Source organism: Archocentrus centrarchus, chromosome 18, assembly GCF_007364275.1.
Source record: "Archocentrus centrarchus isolate MPI-CPG fArcCen1 chromosome 18, fArcCen1, whole genome shotgun sequence".
Taxonomy (NCBI): domain Eukaryota; kingdom Metazoa; phylum Chordata; class Actinopteri; order Cichliformes; family Cichlidae; genus Archocentrus; species Archocentrus centrarchus.
This window is the reverse complement of record NC_044363.1, coordinates 13,258,853-13,285,693: the sequence shown is the minus strand read 5'-3', so window position 1 is coordinate 13,285,693 and position 26,841 is coordinate 13,258,853. Positions and strand designations below refer to the sequence as shown.

Below are 26,841 nucleotides of genomic sequence, written 5' to 3'. Positions count from 1 at the left end.
TCTTTTCTTTAATGCTCATGATCAGTTTCTCAGTGTTCTTAAAACCTTTACAAGAATGGACTCAGACTGGTGTGACAGGCATTTTAAAAAAGGAATTTGCAGAAAGCAATCAGGTTTAACACACACTAATCATCACGTTACAAACAAAGTTCGTTTTCTCGTGATAACGAGTTATTTATCTCGTTATCACGAGAAAACGATTACCGTTTTCTTGAGATAAAGATTACCGTTTTCTCGAGATAACGAGTTATTTATCTCGTTATCTCGGGAAAACCATAAGAAAAAAGTTTATACGTACCATGGCCGCTCTCGGCTTCCGTACTCTCGGCTCCGTATAAAAAGAGAAGCCAGCATGGAAGTGATTTAAACATGCATACTTTTTGATGGCCAACAGGGGGCGATGCCTCTGGTTGCAAAAAAGACTTCCGGTTGTATACAGTAGAGGTCTATGGGAAAATGGCCCTCAGCTCCCTTGCTCTGTGACCTCAGTAAATACTGACTTTATGGGTTCAGTTTCTAGTTTCAGGTCATACTGAATAAAACATGAAGTTTTAAGTGTCAGAAAGGTTGATTATCCAGGGTATGACATAGGGTAACAGACTGTCAGCGTCATCACACATGCAAAAATAAAATTCATGGTTGTGGTTAGAAAGGAGAAGAAAGCAACATAGTTGGTGATGGCTCTCGCCAACACTGCTTGTTAAAGCAGAGCTCATTCATGTCTATGTCAGCTACCATTCGGTCAACTGAATGTGCAGCCACTAAATCAAGTGGGCACAGCGAGATGGGCACTGACTCTCTTTTATGGTAAGAGTAAATAAAGATGCAACAAATCTGCTGGATTTGGGAGCAGTGTGGCCAAGTTAGTCAGCTTTCTGGTTTCTGTTAATACTGCTCAGACTGTGCAAGTCCATTCATTTATCATGGGTATGAAAGAGGTAAATAAAAAAAATCCAGGGGTTATTACAAAGGCAGGATTTTAACATTACTCGTCTTCATTAGTCTGTGTCTGAAGAGTTTCAAGAGCCAAGCAAACAACATTTTATGAATATTTTTTGCATTGTTGTTGTAGGGCTGATTCTTGTTTGGGTGCAGAATTTCATACCATTGTCCTGTTTCCTAGCATCAGCACACCTCAAAAGCAGTATATTTCTTCAGAACTTGCTCCGTGATTGGCACATCGGAGCCTTTTTACTTAGAATTATTTTCTTCTAGGAACTGACAGGTCGTCTTTTATAGTCTTGAATCAGGTGACAGGTTGTCTTCTTCTAATGTGGGGTACTTGACACAACAGACAGGGCAACTCTCCGTAATGGTGGAGTAGTGCCAAGACCTTTACAGCTGAAATCTGTTTTTTTTTTTTTTTCTCCTCAGTTGATCTGTGGTCCTATTGTCTTTCCAACAATTAGCGTTGTTTGTAATGGCACTGCAGCCATTGTGTTGCAGTAGCAGTAGTCTCTTTTGGTCACTAGCGTGACTCCTGTGAGGATTCAAGCTCGTGAAAAACCTTGTTGGATTGATGATGACTCCTTCCTGTGCTGATGTGCAGCAAGAAGGGTGTGAATTTGTTTGCATACACTCACAGTAACAGTAATGTCTCAAAGGTATGACAGCGAGTAAGGTAGTTAAAACTCCCCCTCCCTCCATTCTCTCTTTGGATTTTCTATTTACAGTAATGTGTGCCACATTTTTAGAAACTCCTGAGGCTTCTGTGACTTTGGCACATATTACCTAATTCTCACAAGATCTCACACATACACTCACCCACACAGAAGCTCACAGATTTAAGTCATACGCGTCTTCAAAAAGTCAATGTTTGATGTAGCATCTGTGAAGCTAGAGCAGTATGTGTCATCCAGTCTGAATGTGATGCATGGCTTTGAGTGATGACACAGACTTACAGTTGAGGGTGTAGTGAGAAGCAGACCCAAATGCAGGACACAGAACCTCTGGATGCCAAAGAGCTTTATTGACTAACAGACATTAACAAAAGGCCCTGCAGAGAGCTGGCAGGATAAACCTCGTAATCCAAGCCAAGGACAGAACTAACTGAGGCCTAATGAAAGAATGGGGGAAATGCAGGACACAAGCTTGGAAAACAGGGAGAAACTTCATGCTCTGGGGCCTTTTGCCCAGTGTTTTGTTCTTTTAAGTTCTGTTATCATAGATATTATTCTGTGTTTCTGAGTTTTCCTATGCTATATATTTTGAGTCCTGTTCTTAGTTATTGTAAATCATTCCTGTTTCCATTGCTCTCCATGTTTCCCTGCATCCCTGTGTTCCAGTGCCTGTTTTATCCCTCTGTGTCCTCATCCGTCGCCTTGTGTGTTCCGCCTATAGTTTTGCTCCCTGTGTTGTCTTACGTCCGAGTTTGTTTACCTGTTATTCACTTCCTGTTCCTGTGTCGTTGAGTTTCACTTTGTCTTGTCTTTATTAATCATTCCCAGCTGTGTCTCCACCTGTTCCGGATCCTCTCGTTATCCTGTTGTATATGTAAGCCCTGAGCTTCCTACAGTCCTTGTCACGTCATCATCAGCTCCTGCCCGGTGTGTTTTCGTGGTTCTTGCTATTTCCAAGTAATCCCTGAGCTTATATTTTCCTGGCTCCAGGCCAGCACAGTGATGTCTAGTGTGTGTGTGTGTTCCTGAGTTTCCAGCAAATAAAACTTGTGTTATATCTACACATCCTACATTGGGACCCACTTCCTGGCTGACACATAAGAAGATATGACAGAGACATCAATTTGAGACTGACTGGGGAATGACAAGCAGGTGGGGGAATGAGATACAGGTGAATACAAATAGAACAATCACAGGAAGACCAGGGAAGTAAAACTGGCACAGGGAGTCTAACTTTGGAAGTGAAGGAAAAAAGAATGAAAAGAAAAAAGCTTGAAAATCTGTATGTTTTCAATCATCCAGGTCATGATAGTCTAAAGTTCTTGAGCAACTTGACTTTTAACATCTGGTCCAAAAGGCTTCTTTGGTTCTAAAAGCTGATGGAGAGTCCCAAGTATTTGACCTCTCGTGGGGCTGTCACCCATGTTTCTGCCCTACCCTACCATCATGTGAGTTGTTAAGGTCACACGAGTCGAGGTTTGAATGGCAGTTAAATTGCCAGGGAAGGGATCTCAGGACTCAGTTTTTGAGGATCCTCCCATGACATCATGTGCACATTGCTCACTACATCCTTGACTGCAAGTTTGCGACATATATTGGACACTATAATGTGCATTCCTCAACTCATCCTGGAAGGCTGGCATTCCTGTGTTACTGTATGTGCTTGTGGAGCGGTTGTTTGGTTGACCAGACTAGACAAGAAGACTCACTCTAGCGATGATCACAGAGATGAGGGAACAATGGAGGACCCAGAAAGATAAAACCAAGAGAGGAACAGCTATGAAAGAACTGAGGGATCTAAACTTGTGAGAATGAGAGTGGAAGTTAAATGAAAAGCCCAGAATTCAAAACTAACAGTAGAACAGTAAATGATCTTTAAAAAGCATCCAGAAGCATCCAGAAGTCCATAAAACAGGAACCAGAATAAAACTAAAGCTCAGCATTACTAGAGTGATGAGCCCAAATGTCAACTGAGAGTTCAAAACTCAAAACTAATCGAAAACCCAAGGACCATGACAACAACTCTTCACACTTTAGCGGAAAACCTGGCGACAGGCTGGGGACCTGTCCAGGACGTACCCTACCTCTCGCCCTATGACAGCTGGGATAGGCTTCAGTCCCCCCGTGACCCTGAAAAGGAAAAGCAGAAAAAGATGGATAGATGGACTTTAGTGGAAATCTTCTTGTCTGCGCTTCATCGGTTATTTTGTTGTTCCTGCAAGAAATTAGCCATTTAAGTACAGCAGATTATGCCAGTTTTATGCTGATTTTTTAAATCACGATAACTTCAGTCATGCAGTCCAAGTACATAAAAAGCATTAGCAATATTGAAGCTATATTTGAAAGCTTTTCTATGTGCTTGGAACTGTTTTACAGGTTTTCTGTCTCTTTGGGGAAGGTGTGGTGACTCCAGAAAACAAACAACTGACAGTAAATGGTTCAATATCGATCTGAAAACAATTTAAAAAAATACTGTAGTGTAGACATGAACAGATTGTCAGCTTCCACTGTTTTATGTAGCTGTGGCAAACCTTAAGCTCTTTGCTTTTTACAAGGCTGGAGCATCATATTCTTTTTCCCACTCCCTGTTTAGATACTTTCTGTGCTCTGAGCAATCTTAAAAGTGCATCCTTTTCTATTGTAAACAATGAGCAAAGGAAGCCAGGGCTTTTAAAAGATGTTCCCAGGGAGTACTCATCCCCGCATTGAATGTGTGTCTGTGACAGGGAAAAAATATCTCTCACTGGATAAAGTTTCCTCATTTTCTTCATGCATATTTCAGCAGCACCAGTTTCCAAAATCAACTTTGACATTTTTTGCAATTTGCAATGAAAAGGCTTTGCACCAAATCTAACGTTTGTGCGATGTTTGACCTCTTTCAGCGTCTTCGAGCTTTGTTGTGCAAATTCTGTCTAAGGCAAGCTACTGTGATGACCAAACTTCCAGAAAGGTTTATGGTGCTGCAAACAACTGGTCTGAATTCTTTGGATAATTTAGAAGTGATGTAACCCTGCCACACACAAAAGAAACTTCCCAAAATGAAGCCGTCTTATCTGTAGTCACCTTGTGAGAACATTTCGAGTCCACTAAAGATGCTCTTGCAGCCTGCAGATATGCTTTTACTCCACTTCCTGTCTCCCACGCATACAGACTTAGTCTTTGGTTATATGGGCTTTGTACATTTCTTTTCAAGTGGAAACACCAGCTGAAAATTAATTGTGACCATATTTTGGAATATATTTTGCACCGAAGAGTCAAAACTCGTGCTGCGGTGCAGATAGGGTTTCCTGTTTGTTATTCTTCAAACAATTCAGGGGACAAAGTCAGCCTCCTTAATGGGATATTTAGCTTGCAGCAAGACCCACAACACAATACATGTGGCCAGTAAACAGAATAACTTCAAGGGGAGGCAGTGCATAAGGGAGTGCAAAAGACTTTCTCAACATGTTCTTGAGGATTCAAATAAAAATTAAAATACCAAGGGCTCCATGGTGAGAGTGTATGTCTATTATACAGCACATTATAAATCATGCATGATCGCCTTTCTTCTTCACTCTGAGACTGATGCTAACTGACGTGCACTTCTGTATCATAAACAGTAGCTCTCTCTGGTGGGAGCCGATTGTGTGAAAGCAGCTTAGGAAGATGAAGCCGGTAGCTGGGAGGGTGAAATTGTGATTCCATACAGTGCGGCGGGTTTTGTGAGGAGAGACGTCTGCTTCAGAGCAAACAAGACGTGATAGCTCCGGTGGATTCTCGGCAGAATAGCATCTGTCTACGGGGAACTGAGCACGCTTTAAATTTTAACCACTCTTTCTCAAATCAAGACATAGTTCCTTGCGTGGTCCCCTCGGAAACACTTCCCACCCACACATGTTGGAGTTTATGTTTATGTTTTGAATTCTGGATGTTTAGCTGATGTTCCCAACCAAAGCAGTGCACTGAGCACGGGTAGCTGTAGCAGGATGTGACATTTCGGTTAGAGGACGGTCTGTCTCCAAGAAACTGCAGATCACCTTGACACTAAAAGTCTTCGGTGAATCACTGTCACATGCTGTCAAAAGAACAAAGTGAACTGAACCAAAGCCTGAAAGACAAAGACCTGTTTTGGTCTCCCTTATTCTGTTAGAAAACTGATATTTTAAATCCTATTATTTAAAAACAGTAGGTTTGGTGGTGAACATCAGCTGAATGATGCTGCATATGTAGTCTGGGTATATTGTTTTATAATAAATAAAAAGAAAAAAAAGGTGTCTGCACACTGGCAAAGCTCCTAAACCACATTTTTAATCCAAACAAATCTTAACAGCACGTGACGTTTCGGGCCAAAGATTGCCCTTCTTCAGACTTAACGAGAACAAAGCAGGACTCATCATATATATATACACAATAATACGTCATGTGATGGATGCTGCCTACCTATCAGAAAGGATGAAGGCAAAAAACACACGTGTATGTAATCAATCATCAACAGGAAAATATATAAATATATTACCAAAACAATAAATATATTTAAAATATACAATAAATATTTAAACAATCCAACTAATCATACATGTAGAAAGATACACACACACGTGTATATATTAAAAAGTGTTACATGTCCTGCAATTCTGGAAAGATTTGTAAAAAATAAAAAGATTAAAATATATACCATCAAAAACAGTACAAAAAGCACAGTCAAGAAATATATACATAAGCAGTAGTCAAAATATAGGAATGGCAAAGGATAGAGACTATAAAAAAGGTCTCAAATCAAATTCCTCGTTAAGGCCATGAGGAGCCAATGTGTTCAAAGTAAAAATCCAAAAAGCCTCTCTTTTTAATAGAGAGGAATTAATGTCCCCACCACGACAATGGGGTTTAACACCTTCAATCCCACAATAAATGAGAGTAGAAACATTATGTCCGGCTTGTGTAAAATGGACAGCAACAGAGCTTTTAGGGTCCTGATTGTGTATACATGACCGGTGTTCTGATATTCTAATTTTTAATGGTCCAGTTGTTTTACCCACGTATGCCAAACCACAGGGACATTTAAGTAAATAAATGACATTGTTAGTTTGACAAGTGATAGTATCTCTAATCTTGAAAGGTTTCCCAGAGTGGGGATGATTAAAGGTGGTGGTCATGTGAGTGAAATTGCACTGTGCACAATGACCACAGCGGTAGTTACTGGAAGGAATCTGTTTTAGAAACTGAGAAGGTTTTGGACTGGGGAGACAAGCTCTTACTAAAAGGTTTTTTAAATTTGTTGCCCTCTTATAGACAATACAAGGTGGTGTGTGAATACATTTCAAAGTTGGATCAGAATTGATAATATACCAGTGTTTTCTAATCGTCGCGTCTAGGTCTTTGGCAAAAGGAGAAAAGTGGAGAATACAATTAACGTTAGAAGTGGTATTTTTAGGTTTAGTACTTGACAAACATTTGAGATATTCCCAAGAAATGTTGGCGTGCATGTGTAACCTAACTCTGTTTGTATTGCCTCTCAATGAAGTGTTTTTCAAGCTCATCCGCTTGCAATAAAAAAATCATCATTAGAGCATCTTAATCCATGGTAAATCTCAAATGATAGTCATTGTATTCACAAAGTTATAAAAATCTTTAAGTAACATCTCAGATCCAGACCAAATGAAGAAATGTCATCTATGTATCTCTTCCAGTAGGAAATGTGAGGTAAAAATTGATTAAGAGACTGATTGAAAATTACATTTTTCTGAAAGAAACCTGTGTATAAAGATTCAAAGCTCTGAGCCATTTTGGCACCCATGTCCGTACCTCGAATCTGTAGATAAAATTCAGATGCAAACATGAAAAAAATTGGAGGTAAGAACGATTTCAATGAGATCTTTAATACAATCAGTACTGGGTATCAGTTTAGGGTGAGTATCAAGAAAAAATCTTGCTGCCATTAAACCTTGTTCAAAAGGTACATTAGTATAAAGAGATTCTATATCCATTGAAATTCTGAGTATCTGACAACCTAATGGTCTGTATCATTTTGAGAAAATCCATGGAGTCCTTTAAATAGGAAGGTAAACAAGTGACCAAAGGTTGTAGGAAGAAGTCAACAAAGGTGAGAGAGCCTATGGCGGCCACTATATAATAAATAACCCTCATATCAATGAACCTAAATAATGTAGTCAGGTTTATTCTTTGAAGAATTTCATCAGCATCTCTGGATTTCGATGTTGCAGGAGTCACTGCAGCATGTAGGCCTTTTGATTTCTCACCATTACAGTCATTAACTCATTACCTTCTTAGCTCAGCCTTTTCTTTACATTAGCTTCTTGATCATCATATAATTTACAGTGATTAAACAGATGCTGTATGCAGTGAGGCAAATCATCAGTTCTTTTTTTAAGGACGTTGCAAAGCTTTAATGTAGGGATGACACTGAGGCAAATCTTTTCTTCCTTTACTAAATCTGTGTATTCATTTCTATGTTGTGCTACTGTAGTTTGGTGGTCTTAAAAACAAGAGCAAAGTGGAGAAAATTGTGAAGGTGCACTGTAAGATTACTGGAGCCCCCACATGACAACCTTTAGCCTCTCTACAATACTGCAATATTTTGGAAGTTTTGGGAGGGCTATACATTTTATTTGACTATTTGATTGTGAAGTAGTAATTACAAAGATACTTTGGAGCCAACTGCGTTACACTATTTTAAAAGGACTTCCTCGTCCATCAAGGAAATTTTGAGGTATAGGGAAAGACTGTGTCCCAGTAATTAGCACTGTCCCCTCACAGTAAGAAGAATCCAGATTGGGTGGTGCCTTTCAGTGTTTAGTTGGCATGTTCTCCCTGTGCTGGCGTAGGTTCTTTCCAGGTACTCTGACTTCCTCCCATGGTCCAAAGACATGCATGTTTGGTTAATCGGTGATTCTAAATGAACCATAGGTAAACTAAATGACAGACATGCTGCTTTTATTTTCAGGCCACAGTGTAACACATACTGTAGTTCTTTTCTGCCCCCCCAAGAAAACAGATGTCTGATGAATGCTTGATGTAAGTGGTATGCCAATGAGCCCACTGATGCTATTACTTTACATCCATTCTCCAGTCTACCATTACTTTTTTATACTGATGATTTGCTGCACATGTGTTTGATAGTTTACTCCTAACTGTGAGACTGACTGTAAAAAATACTATTATATGGACAGCATGTATGAGGCGGCTGTTGCTTAGGAGATAGAGTGGGTTGTCCACTAATTGGAAGGTTGGTGGTTTGATCCCTGGCTCACTCAGCCTCCATGTCAAAGTATCCTTGGGCAAGATACTGAACCCCGAGTTGCCCCTGATGGATCCATGGGAGTACAAATGTTAGAATAAACTGCGTAGACATAGAAAAAAGCACTTGTATGAATGCGTGAGTGAGGCTCGTAGTAGAAAAGCACTTTGCATGTTCAAACCGTACTCGGTTTGAACATGCAAAGTGCTTTTCTACTGAAGAGTGCAGTTCAGTTTATCTGTTCTGTCCTCTGTAAGGCAGGCTTTTCACAGGCTTTCAGCATATGTGAAGAAAAAAGTAGCTAGTGCAGGGTCTTTCTATAAAAGCAAGTCTTGTCACTCAGCAGCCAGCGTGATAACAGCAGTTATTATGTAGCTCGAATCTAAATGAAAAGGAGAGAGCCGAAACTCTTTGAATGTCAGGGAGACGTTCAAAGTATTAAATCACCACTCAAATCTGATGAGGAGCACTTCAGAAGTTTAGCAACTTTGATCCAGAATTTGTTATGTTGTGTTTTTACTGGGCATGTGCAAAGTTTCACAGTGTTGCGGCTTCATTATACTTTAACACAGAGAACTAACACGGTCATTGTTTACAGCTCAACCCACGAACACACTGAACAAGGGCCATGTCAATTCACATTATGGATACAGAAAAAAAAACATATGTAGGCTTCATACTTACATCTTATTACTATAATAACAAGTGGATATGCCTCCCACAAAAGTGTTGTAAACCTCTATTGTGCACATCCATCAGTGCAACAACGTTATTGGTTCAGATGTTTCCTAGTTCGCCTCTTGATCGGTTCGGGGCGGGGGCTTCGTAACCTACACCTTCAGCGTCTCCCTGTCGTGTCTCCGAAGGTCTCTGGATGAATTCAGAATGCCAGACGTCACCTCCCAGAAGCATAAATAAGTTCAACAAGTTTATGAAGTAATTGCTACTACAGAGTCAATGACAGACTCAGTTACCAGACAAATACTGGCAGTGACTGCCTCCTCCAGCTGACTCTGTGACCTCTTATTTGCATTTCCTTTAAAATCCCGGCTTTTCACTTGGAAACCAACTGCTGTCACATTTCCCGTGTTTGTTACTCGTGTTTCATCAGCTGCTGGATGTGTCAAATTACTTCCTCGATGCTGATTCAAGCTGACGTCTCATTCATGTCGACACTGAATGGCCATTTGTGATCGCTCTGGATGATTTGTTTTGATTGTCTGTTTGTGCTGGGAGGGTTGATAGTGACAGGGGCCGACGTTTGCTTCCCACTTTTTTTTTCTGTCTTTTTCCTCGTTTTGCCCCCCCCCCCCCCCCATGCATAAACTCCTCCTTCTTCCTCTCTTCTCCTCCCTCTAAATGTCATCCCTCCTTCCTTCCTCCTCCCACCCTTGTTCTTCTTTCTTTCCCTAATGCCACAATCCCTTTTTTGTCTCTATTTTCTCTTACACTTCCCTGCCCTAATCCCCTCCCTCCCTTCCTTTCTGTCTTCTCCATCCACTGTCTCTCTGTCTCCCTCCTTTTCCCTCCTAATTAAGCTCTCCTCTCTGTTTCCCCTCCAAATCTCAACCTCTCTTCCACCATTTTCACTCTAATCCCTCATTCATCTTTTTACCCTCTATCCCTCCTTCTCTCCTTTCTTCCTTCCTACCTCGGTCCTTGTTCTCCCTGACAACACACTGCGTTATGTAATCTACGTCTCTGGGTATTAGTTATGCAAATTCATGCATTTTTATTTATGTGTTTTTTTTTTTTCTCTCTCTCTCTCTCTCTCTCTCTCTCTCTCTCTCTCTCACTCTCTCCTTTCCACCACCCTCCATTCCTTCTTTTATCCTCCCCTATCCCACTTCCTTCTATTCCTGCACCTCTCGTCTTCTTTGCTTTTTCCTTATTCTTTATCTTCTCTATTATTTTTCTTTCATTTTTTTCCCCATCAATCCCTCCTCTTTGCATCTTCCCTCTCCTCCCGTTCTCTTTGCTTCTCTTCCTTCTTTTCCATGCTTTCTCCTTTTATTTTTCCTTCTCCTTCCGACTTTACTCTCAATAATCTTGTTTCCCTCCTTATTTCACTTCCTCTCGCCTCTCTTACCCACCCTCCTCTCTCCCTCCATCCATCACTTCCTCTCAACATTTCTCCCTCCCCTCCCTCCTTTTCCCTCCCTCTTCTCCTCCAGCCACCAGCGGACTAGAGGCAGAGAGCGGCAGGCGCGGTGGCAGCAGCATCAGCAGCCACGGCGATGGCAACCACAGCAGCAGCGGCGGCGGCGGCGGAGGCAGCAGCAGCAGCGGCGGCGCGGCCCACTTCAGGTCTCCATGGCAACAGAGCGTGAACGTGTTCGGCTCGTGGAGCAGGCCGGAGTGTGTCGAGGAGCTGCACCAGCAAGCGCAGCTCAACCTCCAGAGCCTGCTGCAAGGTAAGGATAGATGGAGAGGAGGAGAGGAGGTGGGATTGGATGGATGGAGGGAGTGTGTGTTTGTGCTGTGTTTTGAGTGGGTGTGAGAGGCGTGGAGGCAGAAGCGGAGGTGGGTGGGAGCGTGTTTACACTCGTGTGTGGTGTTGGACTGCACTGATATGGGCGTGTGTCGGGCACTTTAAACATGTGTGTGTGTTTGAATGCAGATATGCTGTGTGAAAGGGTGTGTGAGTTAGAGTCCCCCTCATATGCTGTGCTGTAGGGTGTGTATGTGTGTGTGCATGCTGGTTGAGAGTATCTTATATGTGTTGGATTCACCTTGCAGGGCTGTTCTTGAGGGTAGTATTTTATCATTCAGTGTGTGTGTGTGTGTGTGTGTCTGTGTGTGTGTGTGTGTGTGTGTGTGTGTGTGTGTGTGTGTGTGTGTGTGTGTGTGTGTGTGTGTGTGTTGATAGAATGATCTCTGCTGCAGAAACAGGCATGTTTACATTATAGTTGGTAGCCAGTGTTTGTAACTCTGTCATGGTTTTGTTTCTTTAAGGTGAAATGCTGTCATCTTAATATTAATTTCTTGGTTACTGCAGAAACTGCTCTGGCTGTTACACTGTGTAACCTCTGTGCATATGTGTGTGTGTGTGTTTATGCAAATCAACCCTCAAGGGAACAAGGGTTTCCATTTGTTCTCAGGTACTGTTTCTCTTCGTTCTCCTCCCGCCAGTTGCTTCTCCCTTGCTCTTCCTCTCTCTCTCTTGTTCTCTCTCTGTGACTCATACTGTCTCGCCCTTTGCCCGGCCCTTCCATTAAAACAATCAAAGTGGGTTGTTAGCTGAATGAACGAGGGGGGCTGAATGGCAGCACGACAACCTTGAACACCTGAGAGAAGGAATGAATGAGCAAGTGGATCTTCCGGCACATCACATGTCACAGTTCGTGTCTTTTCATTGTATAGATTTTTTTTTTTAGTTTTTTCTTCTTGCATCTCCTCTTAGTCGCCTAAAAATTTAAAAATTTCCTGATTTGCCAACAAATCAGTAAAAAAAATTTTACCAAAACAAACAAAGTAAGCATTCATTATAATCCACCTCCTTATTTTTTTAGGTTCTTGAAGATGTTTCACTTCACAGAAGAAAGGTTTCTTCAGTTCTAAAAACTGATGGGGAGACCAGTTTAACTTATCTAATAGGATTGTCACTAAACATCTCATGACCATCTCAGTCGTCACCAGGGGTTAAACAGCCCATCAGTTTTTAGAACTGAGGAAGCTTTTTGGATGAGAGGTGAAACAAGTTGTCAAACTGCTTTCAGCTCAAGTGCTTAAGACTACCACCTGAGAACATAAGCAGACAACTACAAACAGAAAGCTCTGTTACACACTATATGGACAAAGGTATTGGCCACACCTTTTAATCTTTGAATTCAGGTGTTTTGAGTGTCCTTGCCGCAGGTGTATAAAACTAAGCACCTAGCCGTGCAGTCCGCCGTTACAAATGTTTGTGAAAGAGTGGGTCATTCTAAAGAGCTCACTGAATATGAGCGTGGCACTGTGATAGGATGCCACCATTGCAGCACGCCAGTTTGTGAAATTGCTTCCGTTCCAGATATTCCACGATCAGCTGTAAGTGGTATTATTGCAAAGTGGAAGCATTTAGGAACCACAGCAACTCAGCCATGAAGTGGCAGACCACGAAACATTACAGAGCGGGGTCGCCGAGTGCTGAGGCTCTTAGTGCGCAAAAGTCACAGCGCTCTGCTGACCCAGTAACTGCAGACCTCCTCTGGCATTAACATCAGCGCAAAATCTGTTTGCCGGGAGCTTCCATGTCAGTTTACTGTAGGTGGCCCTGTACTTTGGTCCTTATAGTGTATGTCAGGACAGTCTAAATTTTTCCTAATTTTACTTTAACAGGAGGAAATAGTACATGCAGTGTGTTAAGTCATTTCTGGATTAATACATTTGGCACTCCAGTGGTAGGAGGACATCATGCCATGTGGAGTTAAAATAAACTCCACTGTTACTGGTCCCTGCTGGGAATAGACTGGAGCTCCGGTCCAGGTCTTTGTTATAAAATAACCGCTTTTTGCACAATGTGTAATCTCTAGTATATATTATGAAAATCAAAAGGTTGTATGTATGCAAAAATAATTCAAATGGAAGCTGGCTATGTTTTGGACATTCCTTAAAATAAAGCTACAGACAGGAAGGAAATAAAAATGGAAAAATGGACATAAAGTGCCTTAGGAAGCCACTGGGACACCACTTGCTTTCAGAACCATCTTGGCATTGATTTTAGAAGTCTGAATAAATGCAACAACATTGATCCGAAACTTAATTCCTCATTTGAGATTTTGGTGATTATTGTTGAGGGTACTGTCTAAAATTCCCACATAGGTGCTCAGGTGGGTTGAGGTCTCATGATTGCATTTTCATTTACATTTCTAATGCTGTTGTATAGTTTGCTATTATCACTTGTAATTACTCCCATAGAAATGACCAGTCTGCTATAGACTGGCAACCTATCCAGGGTGCACTCCTTTGCTCTGTGACAGCTGAGATAGGCTCCAACCCCCCTGCAACCCTGAATTGGATAAATGGTTAAGCAAGCAGTTCCTCAACGCAACATCTTCCTCCTGATACCACTAACTGATCCACGCTGCTGGCATTTCTAGGCAGAAAACAAGACTGGGCGGTACCTTTAACTTTAAACAAAGCTTGCTTTAAACAACAAACTTTAAACAACTCTAAAACCAACCCAGCTCCTACTAATCCTGGACATCCTTCGTAGCAACTAGTGTCAGGTTCTCCTTTTAAGGTAGCATCGTCCAGCAGGCTGTAGCGGCAAGGTGGTGATAGCAGCGTAGCTCCCGGTCTGGTGTCTCCTTTGTACTTCCTTCCCTCTTGCTTCTCCATATAATGTCCTTAATCAGCTGTCTCACCTGTGGCTCTACATTACAGCTTCTGATTGGCCCCCAGCATCTTGCCCGTGGTTTAGGATTGGTTTTCCAAACCTTCCGTCACATTGCTCAGTCAGGTCAGTTATCCATCATTAATCCAGCAGGGTGAGCACAGGCAACGTAATAAAGGTAAAACCAATTAAAACCAAGAGCTCTGAAACAAATAAAACCCAAACTATGTAAAAATATTTAAAATACAGTAAGCAATCAATATATTAAAACACACATATTACCCAAATATTCTGCCTTGGGTTCGATGCTACGAGTGAAACAGAGGGGTTAAGGTGAGGCATTTTACTATTTGGTTGAAGTGCTTAATATGGGAAAAAAGTTACTTCCTAAAAAGATTGTGCCACCCCCCCCCCCCCCCCCCCCCCCCCCCCCACACACACACACACACACATTCAGTCACTCCTGCTGTCTTCTGGAGTGACTGCTGTCATTACAGGGACGTGGTACGTGACACAACCGTCCTTTCATGTGGTGACATTTCAGACAACCAGTCTCACAATGTGAGCAAAAGCAGTTAAAGTCCTAAACTTACATCCTTCTGCGCTGTAATTTTCACACTTCAGTGAGTCAGATTGGACCGTTTGATCCGCTTCTGGTTCTGGCCAGCAGACAGCATGTTTTCACCCCTGCTTTAAGGGGACAAGCACACCCAGACTTTGCCAACAAAATGCCTCCTGCAGTGTAAGAGAACCACCAGATCCCTTTTCTGTAGGGCTCAGAGGTTCCCTTTTATTTGTTGCTCTTATGTGGTTCCCCAGCCACCTGTGGCTATCAAGCTAATGGCTTGTCCCACCATCCAGCCTTCCATCCACACAGCCAGCCATCTATTTCCTTAACTGCTTATCCAACTTAAGGTCAAGGGGGCTGGGATCTATCCTAGCTGTCATGGAGTGAGACCAGATACACCCTGGACAGGCTGAGAGAGTCCATCACCAGGTGGTACAAACCTGGAACCCTCTTGATGTAAAGCGAGAAGGTGCAGTGATTGCTGATGTTAATGGATTCATTTCTGGTCAAGAATCTCACAAAAGTAGGCCTATTTGCTATGTTTAGAACATGACAAGTGGTCAATATTGATTTTAATTTATTCTATAGTTGTGAGTCATCCTCAAGTCGGGAAACAGGAGATTTTATACTTTTGGCCATGTTGCCCAGCCCTTCATTTAATAGGTTTTAGACATACCACACATAAAAAAAAGAAGCTTTAGGGCGCAGAGGCTTTAGCTACTCAATAACTGATTGTTAGTTGGCTCAGGGTCCTGCTGTTTTTGATCTTTGCATGAGATTTGTTTAAAAAAAATATAAAACATCATGAAACATATCCTTTAATTCCATCAGATTACTTTATTGACATCACTTGTTGATCAAAAGGAAACGTCTTAAAAGCAAGCCTAACGCAGCCGCTGAGGACACAGGAGGTGGTTGTGTGCAGCTACGACTCACAGAGTGCAGCGTGTTGCCGCTCTGAGTCTTCTCCTGTTCTCTTTCCACCGCATGTGTGTGTGTTTATGTGTGTGTTAAGCCAGTTATTGTCTCAGATGGGTTGGCATCTTGTGTATGATGAAAATAAGATGGATGAACACAGTCGTGGGTGGACAGCAAAAACCGTATGTGCGCGTGTGTGTGTGTGTGTGTGTGTGTGTGTGTGTGTGTGTGTGTGTGAGAAAGAGAGAGGGAGATGGAGACAGGATGCGTGTGTGTGGCCATTCATCTTTTTCCATCGTCTGTGCTCATTTATGTCGCTTTGTGTTGATGCCTCTATGTATGTGTGTGTGTCTGTGTGTGTGTCCTTCAGTTTGTTTACCAGTGTCAGTGCTTTGTGTGTCCATCTGTTTGAATGTGTGTGTTATATAACACCAAACCGTCCAAGCTGTACTCTCTCGCTCGCTCTCTGGCCATCCTCACCCTCAGTTTCCCACTGGCCTCGGCTCAGTAAAATATTCATTCTGCTTCTCACTCCTCAACGCTCCGCCCTCCATATTTATGAAGCCGGCTGTCGTCCTCCGGTGTTAGACAGGTCTGCTGCGTCTTCTGCAGAGATTCAGCTCCCCGCGGCACAGAGATTTATGCGAGATTTATTTCACTGTTGCTGCTAAGTGGGCAGCAGCGATCCCCGCTCATCATCAACACCCCACCACAGCGTGATTAGCACACTGTTTTTTTTTTCACAGATTTGTACCTCTTTTATTCCTGATTGGATTTGTCATGTGTGCAAATTTGCCTCAATGAGTGAGTAAATTTGATTTAATACGTAAGTCCAGTGTAATTAGACAGGTCTTCTTTTTCATTCTCAGTGTGACTCTCACGTACAGAATGTCCTCTAAATTAAATGGCAAAATATAGTGTTTCTCATTGCCTTTAAGAGCAAGTGCTGTTATTAAAATGATGCACGTGGTCTAATCCACTACTGCTGAAGGTTTCGTTAGGTTTAGCCACAGACAATCGGCAAATATTGAATCTGGATATTGGTTTAAAACAAAGAGAAGAGTAAAGAGGAGCTGCTGTGTTTATACATACACACACACACACACACACACACACACACACACTGTTACAATGGAGGCTCATATTAAACATGGAAAGAGTTTGAAATGTTGAGATCAGTGTATGTATACATAATCCACGTGAGGCTTGGGCTTCATACTCTTTCTACTTTTGGCTCTGGATGATGTCAGAAAGGGAATATCCCTAATATGATAACCTCTAGCTGTGAACACAGAGGCCCCACCCACCTGCTGTTCATGTCTTTTGTTTATGAGGGGCACCCAATCAGAAAAGCGTTGGTTTACAAGAGGGTGTCTTAAAGAAACAGAAGGTAAAAGAGTTTTTTTTGTTGTTGTTGTTGTTTTAAGCAGTGGATCAAACTAGGGGCTGCACTGAAGCCCAGTACTGTATAAGACAAATAAAGGTTATTTTGAAAAATATTCTAATAGAGTCCAAGACTAGTGGAACTGGAACTGGAATTGAACCTAATAGGTCCGCTTCATCTGAACCATGTTTGACCCCCGAAGTCCAGTTCAGTTGCTTTGTGTGGTCACTGTGTACCTCGTCCACGTAAAAAGGCTGGCTCTGGAACCATTAGCTCATGCTTTATTGTGATAATGGCCCCGGCGTACAATCTAAATGTGTTGCAGCCACCTGAGTCGATTGCCTCTGATCTTTTGCTGTTTCAGAGACTTCTTTCTACCGTGGTGTAGTTACGTTGTGACCATTAGCGATGGCGCAGGGCATAATGAGCATCTGCTCGGCTGTAGAGCAGCAGGATGGATATTCACTACTTCTTCATTGTGTCGTGTGAACACTTGCATCCAACAGCAAACATTTTCTAAAGCGACCAGGCTTCATTCAGCAGATGTGCCCCCTCCACCTCAGTCAGTTTTGCTGAAATAGTTATAAAGTTGGTTGGTATTCTTAGGCTGCTGTGTGTTCATCGAGAGAAGCTGCTCTCAGTTGATCTTGCATTTCGTACAAAGACCTAAGCCTACAGGTGGTGACCGAGGGTTAAATCCAGCCATGAAACCACAGTGGAGCCTCAGATAATGCAAGGCTTGCCATCATTCAAGTTTGAACTCATTGTCTTTTACTGGCACAATTCAGTTTGACTCAGCAGAGAAACTCAATACTTGCGATCCTGAATTCAACTGCTTCCTTGACAATCGCTGCCGTGGTGCAGCGCCTGAAAATCACTGAGTGAGGCGTGTGAGAACGTTGTGTGTCACAGCGTCAGAAAAGACCCCAAAATAAGCCAAGAAGTAAAGAAACTTATGAACTCTATTATGCTGTACAGGAGCATTTTTCTTCAGCACAAACATTCACATTGTGAGGGAGGAGGAGAGATGCTCTTTTCAGTCCAGGGTAAAAGTCAGACAGCCAGAAGGGCAGTGGAGTAAAACACAGTGTGACTCTCATAGAGAAAGTAGCCTACACTGAGAAACTGGAGAGTACTCAGGTCGGTAATGCTAAGCACATTGTGAGCGCAGGCCAGTGGGGGGTGTTGGAAGCAGGGACAGTGGTTCTCTGGCACAGTAATCTCTATAAATCTGCATATGAGTATACAGAATCTGTAGGCAAAGGACAAGATTTAAGGTACTGGAAGGTTTTGGGTGTCCGTTTGTAGTCTGAGATCTATTGAGCAGTCACGACAGAGCAGCCTTTGGTTGCATGCAAGCAAACAAACTTCGGGGAGAGCAAAACAGGAATATCTGAAGCCCAAAGATGAGAATTAAGCTTTTTAAAATGCATGGGCATTTGTACATATTGACCAACAGAAAACAACAGGAAGTCTTTGCTCAGAAATCCGTTTGCCCTCAGAGGCTAAGTCAGCAGACCGGCCTGTGGCTTCTCAGGTGAGCGGTACAGTACGAGACAATCACGGCTGGTGTGAGTATAACCTAAGATCCAGGTTATGGAGGCTCTAAAGCACTGTGTAACTAGCTCCTCACAGACAAATCAGAATTGAAGCTAACAGGGTTTATCCACTAAACTCAAATACATGTTACACTTAGGCATCTAAGCAAACACGTTATACTGTTGAGGACATTACCCTTCAGTAGACACCAGAAACAAACTGATTTTGCTGTCATGATTTGGACCTTCTAAAGCCATAGCTGCAGTATAAGCGTGGGCTTGTTGCAGACTGGATGTGATAACGGGGCTCATATTTCACAAATGACTTTTCTCCGCCAATTTTATGTCCCGTAGGCCTCCCCGACGGCCCAGTATGAGTCGTAAGTACAGTATTTGATTTGATTAGTGAAACTTATCAAAATGAACAAGAGGGAATAATCTCATGTTGCAAGCCGGAGCTTGAACATTGCAAATTTAGTGAACTTCTGACTTAGTGTTCTTCTGTGGACTGAAATATGTGAGAAGACTCTACACATCTGCAGTGTTTAAATGATACAAAAATATCCATCACGAGTGAGAAAGCCTACCGTTTCTAATGAAAAAAAAAGTGTAAGAAGATCAAAGTTTTTTGGTTGCTGTGTTGAAATATTCATATGCTGCTCCTTAGCAGTAATATATTATATATTTAAAGCATGGTGTTACACCCCACTGAAGTCAGACATATTGTATTCGGTACAGTTTGTTGATACAAAGACTTTCACAACATGCTTTTTTCCACTTGCTTTTAACTGACTCTGTTTGTCCTTTGCACCCCTCCCACCACCTGCCTGTTTTCCTCCTCTGCAGACAGGTTTATTGTTTTCCTCTTGAGATATACAGCAGCCAGATTTGTATTCTGCATTTTTTTTCTGCACCTCATTAATCAGCCAGATATTCGTATTATTCCTTCACATTCATAGTGAACTTTGTATTTGAAGTTTAACCTGTGTCAGCCAGACAGAGTCAAGCATTCATACTTTACCACGCTCAGCACTGTCAGTCTCTTCAGTGTGTGTAACCACTTTGTATTAACTCACACGTTTGCAGAATGATTTTACAGCGGTCTTCTGTCTCTTGTTTGAATTATGCAGATGTGTTAAAAAAAAAAAAAAACTGTGCATGACTTGAGCCCTTGGTTTGATTTAATGCAGCCGTTATAATCTGCATAATTCTGCTGTTAAGTGCTGTCTGTTATTTTTTGAGTGTTTTGCTCTCCCACTAACATTACACTGATGAAGTTCCCTCCTTTAAGAGGGCTGCTCGTAGAACTTAACTGGAGTTGTTGACAGCCTCCATCAGAGTATATAGTGAAGGTTTTATTTTGGATTAATTTAGCAGCTTAAGGCTCGATCTCTTATACGGGGTGTCAGATGTTGTTGTACTGCATTGCTTTGATTTAATAAGTTGTTGCAACATATTGTTCTGATCTGTGGATACATTTTTAGTGGTCTTGGTAGACTGTATATCTAACATGTTACATATAATGTACGGTGTATTTCACTGGTTTGTAGGCTGGAGTTTAGCTTTATAGCATTTTTGTTTTTAATCAGACGTGGCCTCATTAACACCAGAGACTGTATACAAAAGATGGACATAGACACCATGATGTCACCCTTTGGTTTTTGGTTCTTTAGTTTGAAGCCTCAGTGATGTCATGTTGGCTTTTTGGAGCCAGTTTACATATTTTAACAAGAGCATATTGTGCTAAGTTATCAGCTAATGCTAGCAACATTGGTTAGCAAGCTGCATCCATAAACTGCATAGGTGTTAGCATAGTGATGATAAAAGATAGATGTAGGTACAGTGATGTAACTGACTGGTTTGTGAAGTCGCGTTTTGAAGCCTCAAACTGAGCATTTTCACTGTTGTGATCTTGGTGTTTTTTAACCAGATGTGGTGAGCGAGGGGCGGATCTGGCTAACGGTCTATTAGAAAATGGACTTAATGTTTTATTCACTTTGACTGAGGCCATAAACTCATGAGGAAATTATTTACAGAGTGAGGACTGAGAGCTGTTTTTCCTATAGACTCCTATAGGACCTGAAGACACCTATTACCCCCCTGCTGGTCATTAGAAATAATGCAGGGACTTATGCATTGGCTTTACTTTTCAGATCCAGAAGCCATGCACACACAGGTGCCTGCTACCACACTGATCTGCACTATACACTAACTCATATTCTTTGTGAGAGAGTTCATAAAATGCTCTAGAAAGCACCAGCAGCACAAATACAGTCAAGAGGTCACTGACTCGAATTAGCAAAGGTGACGCCTAGCAGATAGAGAGCAGCTTCAGCTCTCTCTGTCAGGACACCTGTCAATCAAAGCAGCCACATCCATAAATTTGAGTCTTAACAGTATCAAAATGAATGAGTTATAGGAAAATTCACTCACCATACAGCTGAAACTATCTATAAAGGTCTAAACAGCTTTTCTTTTTTTCCTCTTTTTTTTCCCAGGCTGTAAACATGTTTATTTTTTATTGTAAACTTGTGCTTTTTAATATGAGACTCTATAGGAACTCACTCGCTTTTGGAGCCAGAGGTTGCTGCTTGATTTAGATGATAGGTTGTTGTGTGTAACATGCATCGCATGGACACAGACATACGCTAATTGGTGCCTAGAAAAATACAAAGAAATTTTTCACTTACTAAACCTGGACTGTAGACTTCCTGGGAAGGTGTTATAACCGTAGAGCAAACAATATTATTTGCCAAATAACGATATTAAAAATGCTCCAAAGGGTGCAGACAACATAAACACATATGAAAGGTTCACTTCAGTATCTCATGTTAGCTGAGGTGAACCTAGCAGACAGCTAGTGGCCTAGTCACTCAAATCTTTGAACATACATCATAAACAGCTAAATGGTGAGGCTAGTTTGACTCCCCCACTAATGACAGATAATCAACAGTGAATTGAAGACCTTGTTGATAAATTGTAGGGAAATAGTTTGTGGCTTTCATGAATTAAAATAGATGTGCCGTGCACATCCAGTTCCTGATGTCTCAGTGTTGGACAGCTGATGTTTGAGGAGCTAAGTTTTATTTTACTCCCCGCTCACTGATCAGAAGGCGAGAGAATCGCTGGGCAAGCAGTTGTTTGTAAGATTAGAGGAGAGTTTCTGGAAAGACGAAGGATGAGTGGCTCTATTTTTTTTAAACACTGCTACTGTAGTTCTTCCTTTGAGGTGTCATGCATAAAGAGTCATCCACTAATTCAAAGCTGCACGACGCGACTTTAAAGGATCGAGTTTGAGGAAACTTTTAATATATATATATATATATATATATATATATATATATATATATATATATATATATCTCATAGGTCATTATTAAACACCGGACTGAGAAGACATGCACTTTAGTATGGCTTCAGTTTGGCTTTTGGTACTTGTGTGGAACATGAGAAACTTTGTTATTAATCCTCCCATGTACACGAATCTTACAGTATTCAGACTGCTGTCTGCTTGACACGATATGACCTGCAGGAAGTTGTCCAATCAGATTTCATCACTGAAGATACCTTTTGATTTAAAGAGGAGAAGCACTAGCTAAGATGCAGTCCAGAGCATTTGATGACCGAAGGGGTTTTGAGAGGGTGACACACACTTTGATGCTGTCGGGGTCAGCCAACAGCTCTAAACTGTCATTTAAATGCTGCTGGTCACTCTGTAGCCCGAGGGCCGCAGATAAGAGAGTGTGAATGTGTGTTATCTATGACTCGGGGCGGTGTTCAAAAGGCGGCTTCTGGTGTATACTGTATACACAGAGAGAGAATTTGTCTACAGGATTTAGACTGTCTCAGGTGCTTCTGTCTCTTCATGTAATCGCAGACTGACTCCTTGATGTTGAGATCAGGAGACTGTGGAGGCATAACTGTCTGTTGTAGGGCTCCTTGTTCTTGTTGCTGAAGATGGCTGAATTTCAGGCTCTTTGTCATGCTGCAGGATGAATTTGGGACTCATCAGATGCAGTTTCCACTCTTCTGGTTTCAGACTTTCTACCAAATGCAATATTGACTGCAGGGATTTGCTCTCAATCTGCCACTGGAGAACTACTGTTGAGATTTTTTTTCTCCTTAAAATGACTCAGGTCTTTTTTTTTTTTTAAACAGCAGAAGTAACATCTGATCTTTTTAGTTCTAATTTGGGCTATTTCCATATGTGATGCTAAACAGATAAAGGCTTTTTTTTTTTTAACCTCATTTTTTAACAGTCAAATCTAAAGTCAGTCATCTCATCTCTGTATTACAGTGAGAGTCTTGAGGGGAGGCAGTGGCAGATGAAGTGAGAAGTAGCCTTTGACATTCTGAAATGTTTGATAAAGTTTGTTTCAGTGAAGCCATTCGTGTCGAGCTCACTCCAGGCTTTATATCTGCACACACCTACATACAAAGTAGCAGACATTGCACCAGAAAATCCCATATTTTAAAAGTTGGCTTTTTTCTGCTCTCAGATTTGCTGTGTTGCACTGTGCATCAGCTAATAAATGAAACCGTAACTACTGGCTTGAGTGGCCTCCGTGTTTGCTTCTGTGCATCAGCATGCAGCTGCGTGTGATGTCTGGTCAGTTCAGGACTGTGACGAGTTCACACTGAAATCTAATGTTAGAGTACAGGCGAATCGAAGAACACTGTACCAGCTGTCAAGCATGGTGGTGGTTGCATCATGCTCTGTGGCTGTTTTGCTGCCAGTGGTACTGGTACACAGACTGGATGGAATAATGAAGGAGGACTCCCTACAAAGTTCATCTGAAATTAACAGCTAGACAGTTGAAAGTTGGACACAGTTGGATGTTCCAACAGGACCGTCACAAACACAGATCAAAACTGGTTCTGGAATGGTTAAAGCAGGATGACATTAAGCTGCTGGAGTGGCCTTCCCAAAGCCCTCACCTCAAACCTAATGAAAATTTGTGCACTATGCTTAAAAACCAAGTCTATGCCAGGAAATACATTACTATCAGGCTGTCTTAAAAGCTCACTGAAAAGCCTTCAGCTGATTCAAAATGCTGCAGCTAGAGTACTGACAGGGACTAGAAAGAGAGAGCAGATTTCTCCCATATTGGCTTCTCTTCATTGGCTCCCTGTTAAATCTAGAATAGAATTTAAAATCCTTCTCCTCACATACAAGGTCTTGAATAATCAGGCCCCATCTTATCTTAAAGACCTTATAGTACCATAGCACCCCAATAGACCACTTCACTGTCAGACTGCTGGCTTACTTGTGGTTCCTAGGCTACTTAAGAGTAGAATCGGAGGCAGAGCCTTCAGCTTTCAGGCCCCTCTTCTGTGGAACCAGCTCCCAGTTTGGATTCAGGAGACTGCCTCTCCCTGAGCCTGGTTCTGCTGGAGGTTTCTTCCTGTTAAAAGGGAGTTTTTCTTTCCCACTGCTACCAATTGCTTGCTCATAGGGGGTCGTTTTGACTGTTGGGTAAAATAAATAAAATTGAATTTAATTGAAACCAACCAATTTAAACAAACTCAATCAATTCTGCCAAGAAGAGTGCTCGTATAGCCAAACTGGAATTATGCCAGAAGCTAGTTGATGGCTACCAAAACCATCTGGTCAATGAGCAACTTGCTAAGAGATATTTAACCAAATAATAAGATAAGATAAGATAAGATAGTGTTTATTTGTCACATGCACAGTTATACACAGTACAATGCACAGTGAAATGTATTTTGTACCTGCAACCTTATATACACACACATATAAATAAGAAGAATAAAAATTAAAAAAAAGTAATTCACACTATACACTATACTCTATATACTATACACTATACACACTTTTTAAATTATAATATTTACACTGTGCAATAATGGTCCAGTTAGGGCTCAGAGTTGAGCAGACGGATGGCTTGTGGGTAAAAACTCTTCTTCAACCTTTCAGTCTTAGTCCTCAGGCAGCGGTAACGCCGGCCTGATGGGAGCAGGGAGAAGAGAGAGTGTCTGGGGTGGCTGGGCTGTTTTAGGATCTTCATGGCCCTCAGCCTGCACTGCTTGGTGTAAATGTCCTGCAGGTTGGGGAGGGTGGTTCTGATGGTCCGTTCAGCTGAACGAACCACCCTTTTTAGGGCCATGAAGTCCTGCTTGGTGCAGTTTCCCATCCAGGTGGTGATGCTCCCACGCATGATGCTCTCAATGGTGCAGGTGTAAAAGTTCCTGAGCACCTTGAGTGGGAGCTTGAAGTCTCTCAGCCGCCTGAGGAGGTAGAGACGCTGTCTGGCCTTCTTCACAGTGATGTTTATGTGATGAGTCCAGGACAGGTCCTGTGAGATGGTCACTCCCAGGTATTTGAAGGTGTCCACTCTTTCCACCTCAGCACCACTGATGACAAGTGGATGGTAGTCCCTCTGCTGCTTCCTGCTGAAGTCCACGATCAGTTCCTTTGTTTTGCTGACGATGAGCAGGAGGTGGTTCTCCTGGCACCAGTTCTCCAGGCGGGAGACCTCTCTCCTGTAGGCTGTCTCCTCATTGTGAGAGATTAGTCCCACAACAGCAGTGTCGTCAGCAAACTTGATGATGACGTTGGACTCTGACGTGGCCTCGCAGTCATGGGTGTACAGTGAGTACAGCAGAGGGCTGAGCACACAGCCTTGGGGGGATCCAGTGTTGAGGGTGAGGGAGGATGAGGTGAGGTGACCCACTCGTACCACCTGTGGTCTGCTGGTCAGGAAGCTGTGAACCCACCTGCACAGGGATGGGCCCAGGCCCAGGTCCAGCAGCTTAGAGACCAGCCTGGAGGGAACTATGGTGTTGAATGCTGAGCTGTAATCTACAAACAGCACTCTCACATAGTTCCCCTTACCAGTGTCTATGTGTGAAAGGGTCTTGTGGAGGAGGAAGGATATGGCGTCATCTGTGGATCTGTCTGGCCGGTATGCAAACTGTAGTGGGTCGAGGGTGGTGGGCAGTGAGGAGGTGATGAATGTCTTGATGAGTCTCTCAGAACACTTCATCACCACAGAGGTGAGTGCTATGGGCCTGAAGTCATTGGGGCTGCTGGGGTGTGGTTTCTTTGGGACAGGGACTATGATGGACTTTTTAAAGCAGGTGGGAATCACACACAGTTTCAGTGAGAGGTTGAATATCAGCGTAAACACAGGTGCCAGCTGGTCAGCGCAGGTCTTAAGGACACGTCCACTAATACCGTCTGGTCCAGCCGCTTTCCTGGTGTTTACACGTCTAAACGCCCTCCTCACGTCGCGCTCCGTCACAGTGAGTGTCTCCGCCCCTCCGGCCGGGAGCGCAGCGGGCTGTCGGCTTCCCGACTCAAAGCGCGCAAAGAAGATGTTGAGTTCATCAGCCAGAGAAGCGTCGGCACTCACCGGGTGTGTGTGTGGTGCTTTGTAGTCCGTGATGGTGCGTAGTCCCTGCCACAGTCCCCTGGGGTCAGACTGTTGTAGTTGCTGTTCCAGTCTGCGGCCGTAGCGATGTTTAGCCTCTTTCACCGCTCTGCGGACGTTGTATGATGCAACCTTGTAGTCCTCCATGTTCCCAGAGGCGAGGCCGGAGTTGTAGGCAACGGTGCGGGACCTCAGGGCGTCGCGGACAGATTTATCCACCCACGGCTTCTGGTTGGGAAAAGTCCTGATGGTCCTCCTAAGTGAAGTGTCTTCAACAACTTTCCCAATAAATCCCACAACAGTTTCCGTAAACTCCTCGATGTCTCCGCCCGCGCTGCTGCGAAACATGTCCCAGTCGGTTGAATCCAACGCACCCTGCAGAGCGGCCTCTGTTTGATCAGACCACCGTGTCACTTCTCTCACAGCAGGGGGTTCCTGCCTGAGCCGTTGTTTGTATTTCGGCATGAGAAGGACAGCGGTGTGGTCAGACTTCCCAAAAGGCGGAAGAGGCTTTGCTTTGTAGCCATCTTTGAATGGAGAATAGCAGTGGTCTAGGGTCCTCTCTCCTCTGGTGGGGCAGTCGATGTGTTGAATCAATTCCGGTATCAGCTTTTTCAAGTTTGCACTGTTAAAGTCCCCGGCTACGATGAGAGCCGCATCACGCTGGTTAGCCTGATAGGTGGAAATCGCCTCATGTAGCTCGGATAGTGCAGTGTTTGTGTCCGCCTGAGGTGGAATATAGACGGCGCTGAAGATGACCGAAGTGAACTCGCGGGGCAGGTAGTGGGGACGGCATTTCAGGGTTAGGAGCTCCACGTTAGGTGAACATGATTGTTTCAGAAGGACAACATTCCTACTGTCACACCAGT

General features: G+C 42.8%; 1 protein-coding gene across 1 annotated transcript in view; it reads left to right on the top strand.

Moving 5' to 3' along the window:
• Positions 1-26,841, top strand: part of nhsl2 (NHS-like 2) — a 233,597-nt gene that overhangs the window by 145,824 nt on the left and 60,932 nt on the right. The window contains exon 2 of the mRNA XM_030753635.1: positions 11,028-11,267. Coding sequence (XP_030609495.1) covers positions 11,028-11,267 — 240 coding nt within the window. The remainder of the gene's footprint in view (positions 1-11,027; positions 11,268-26,841) is intronic.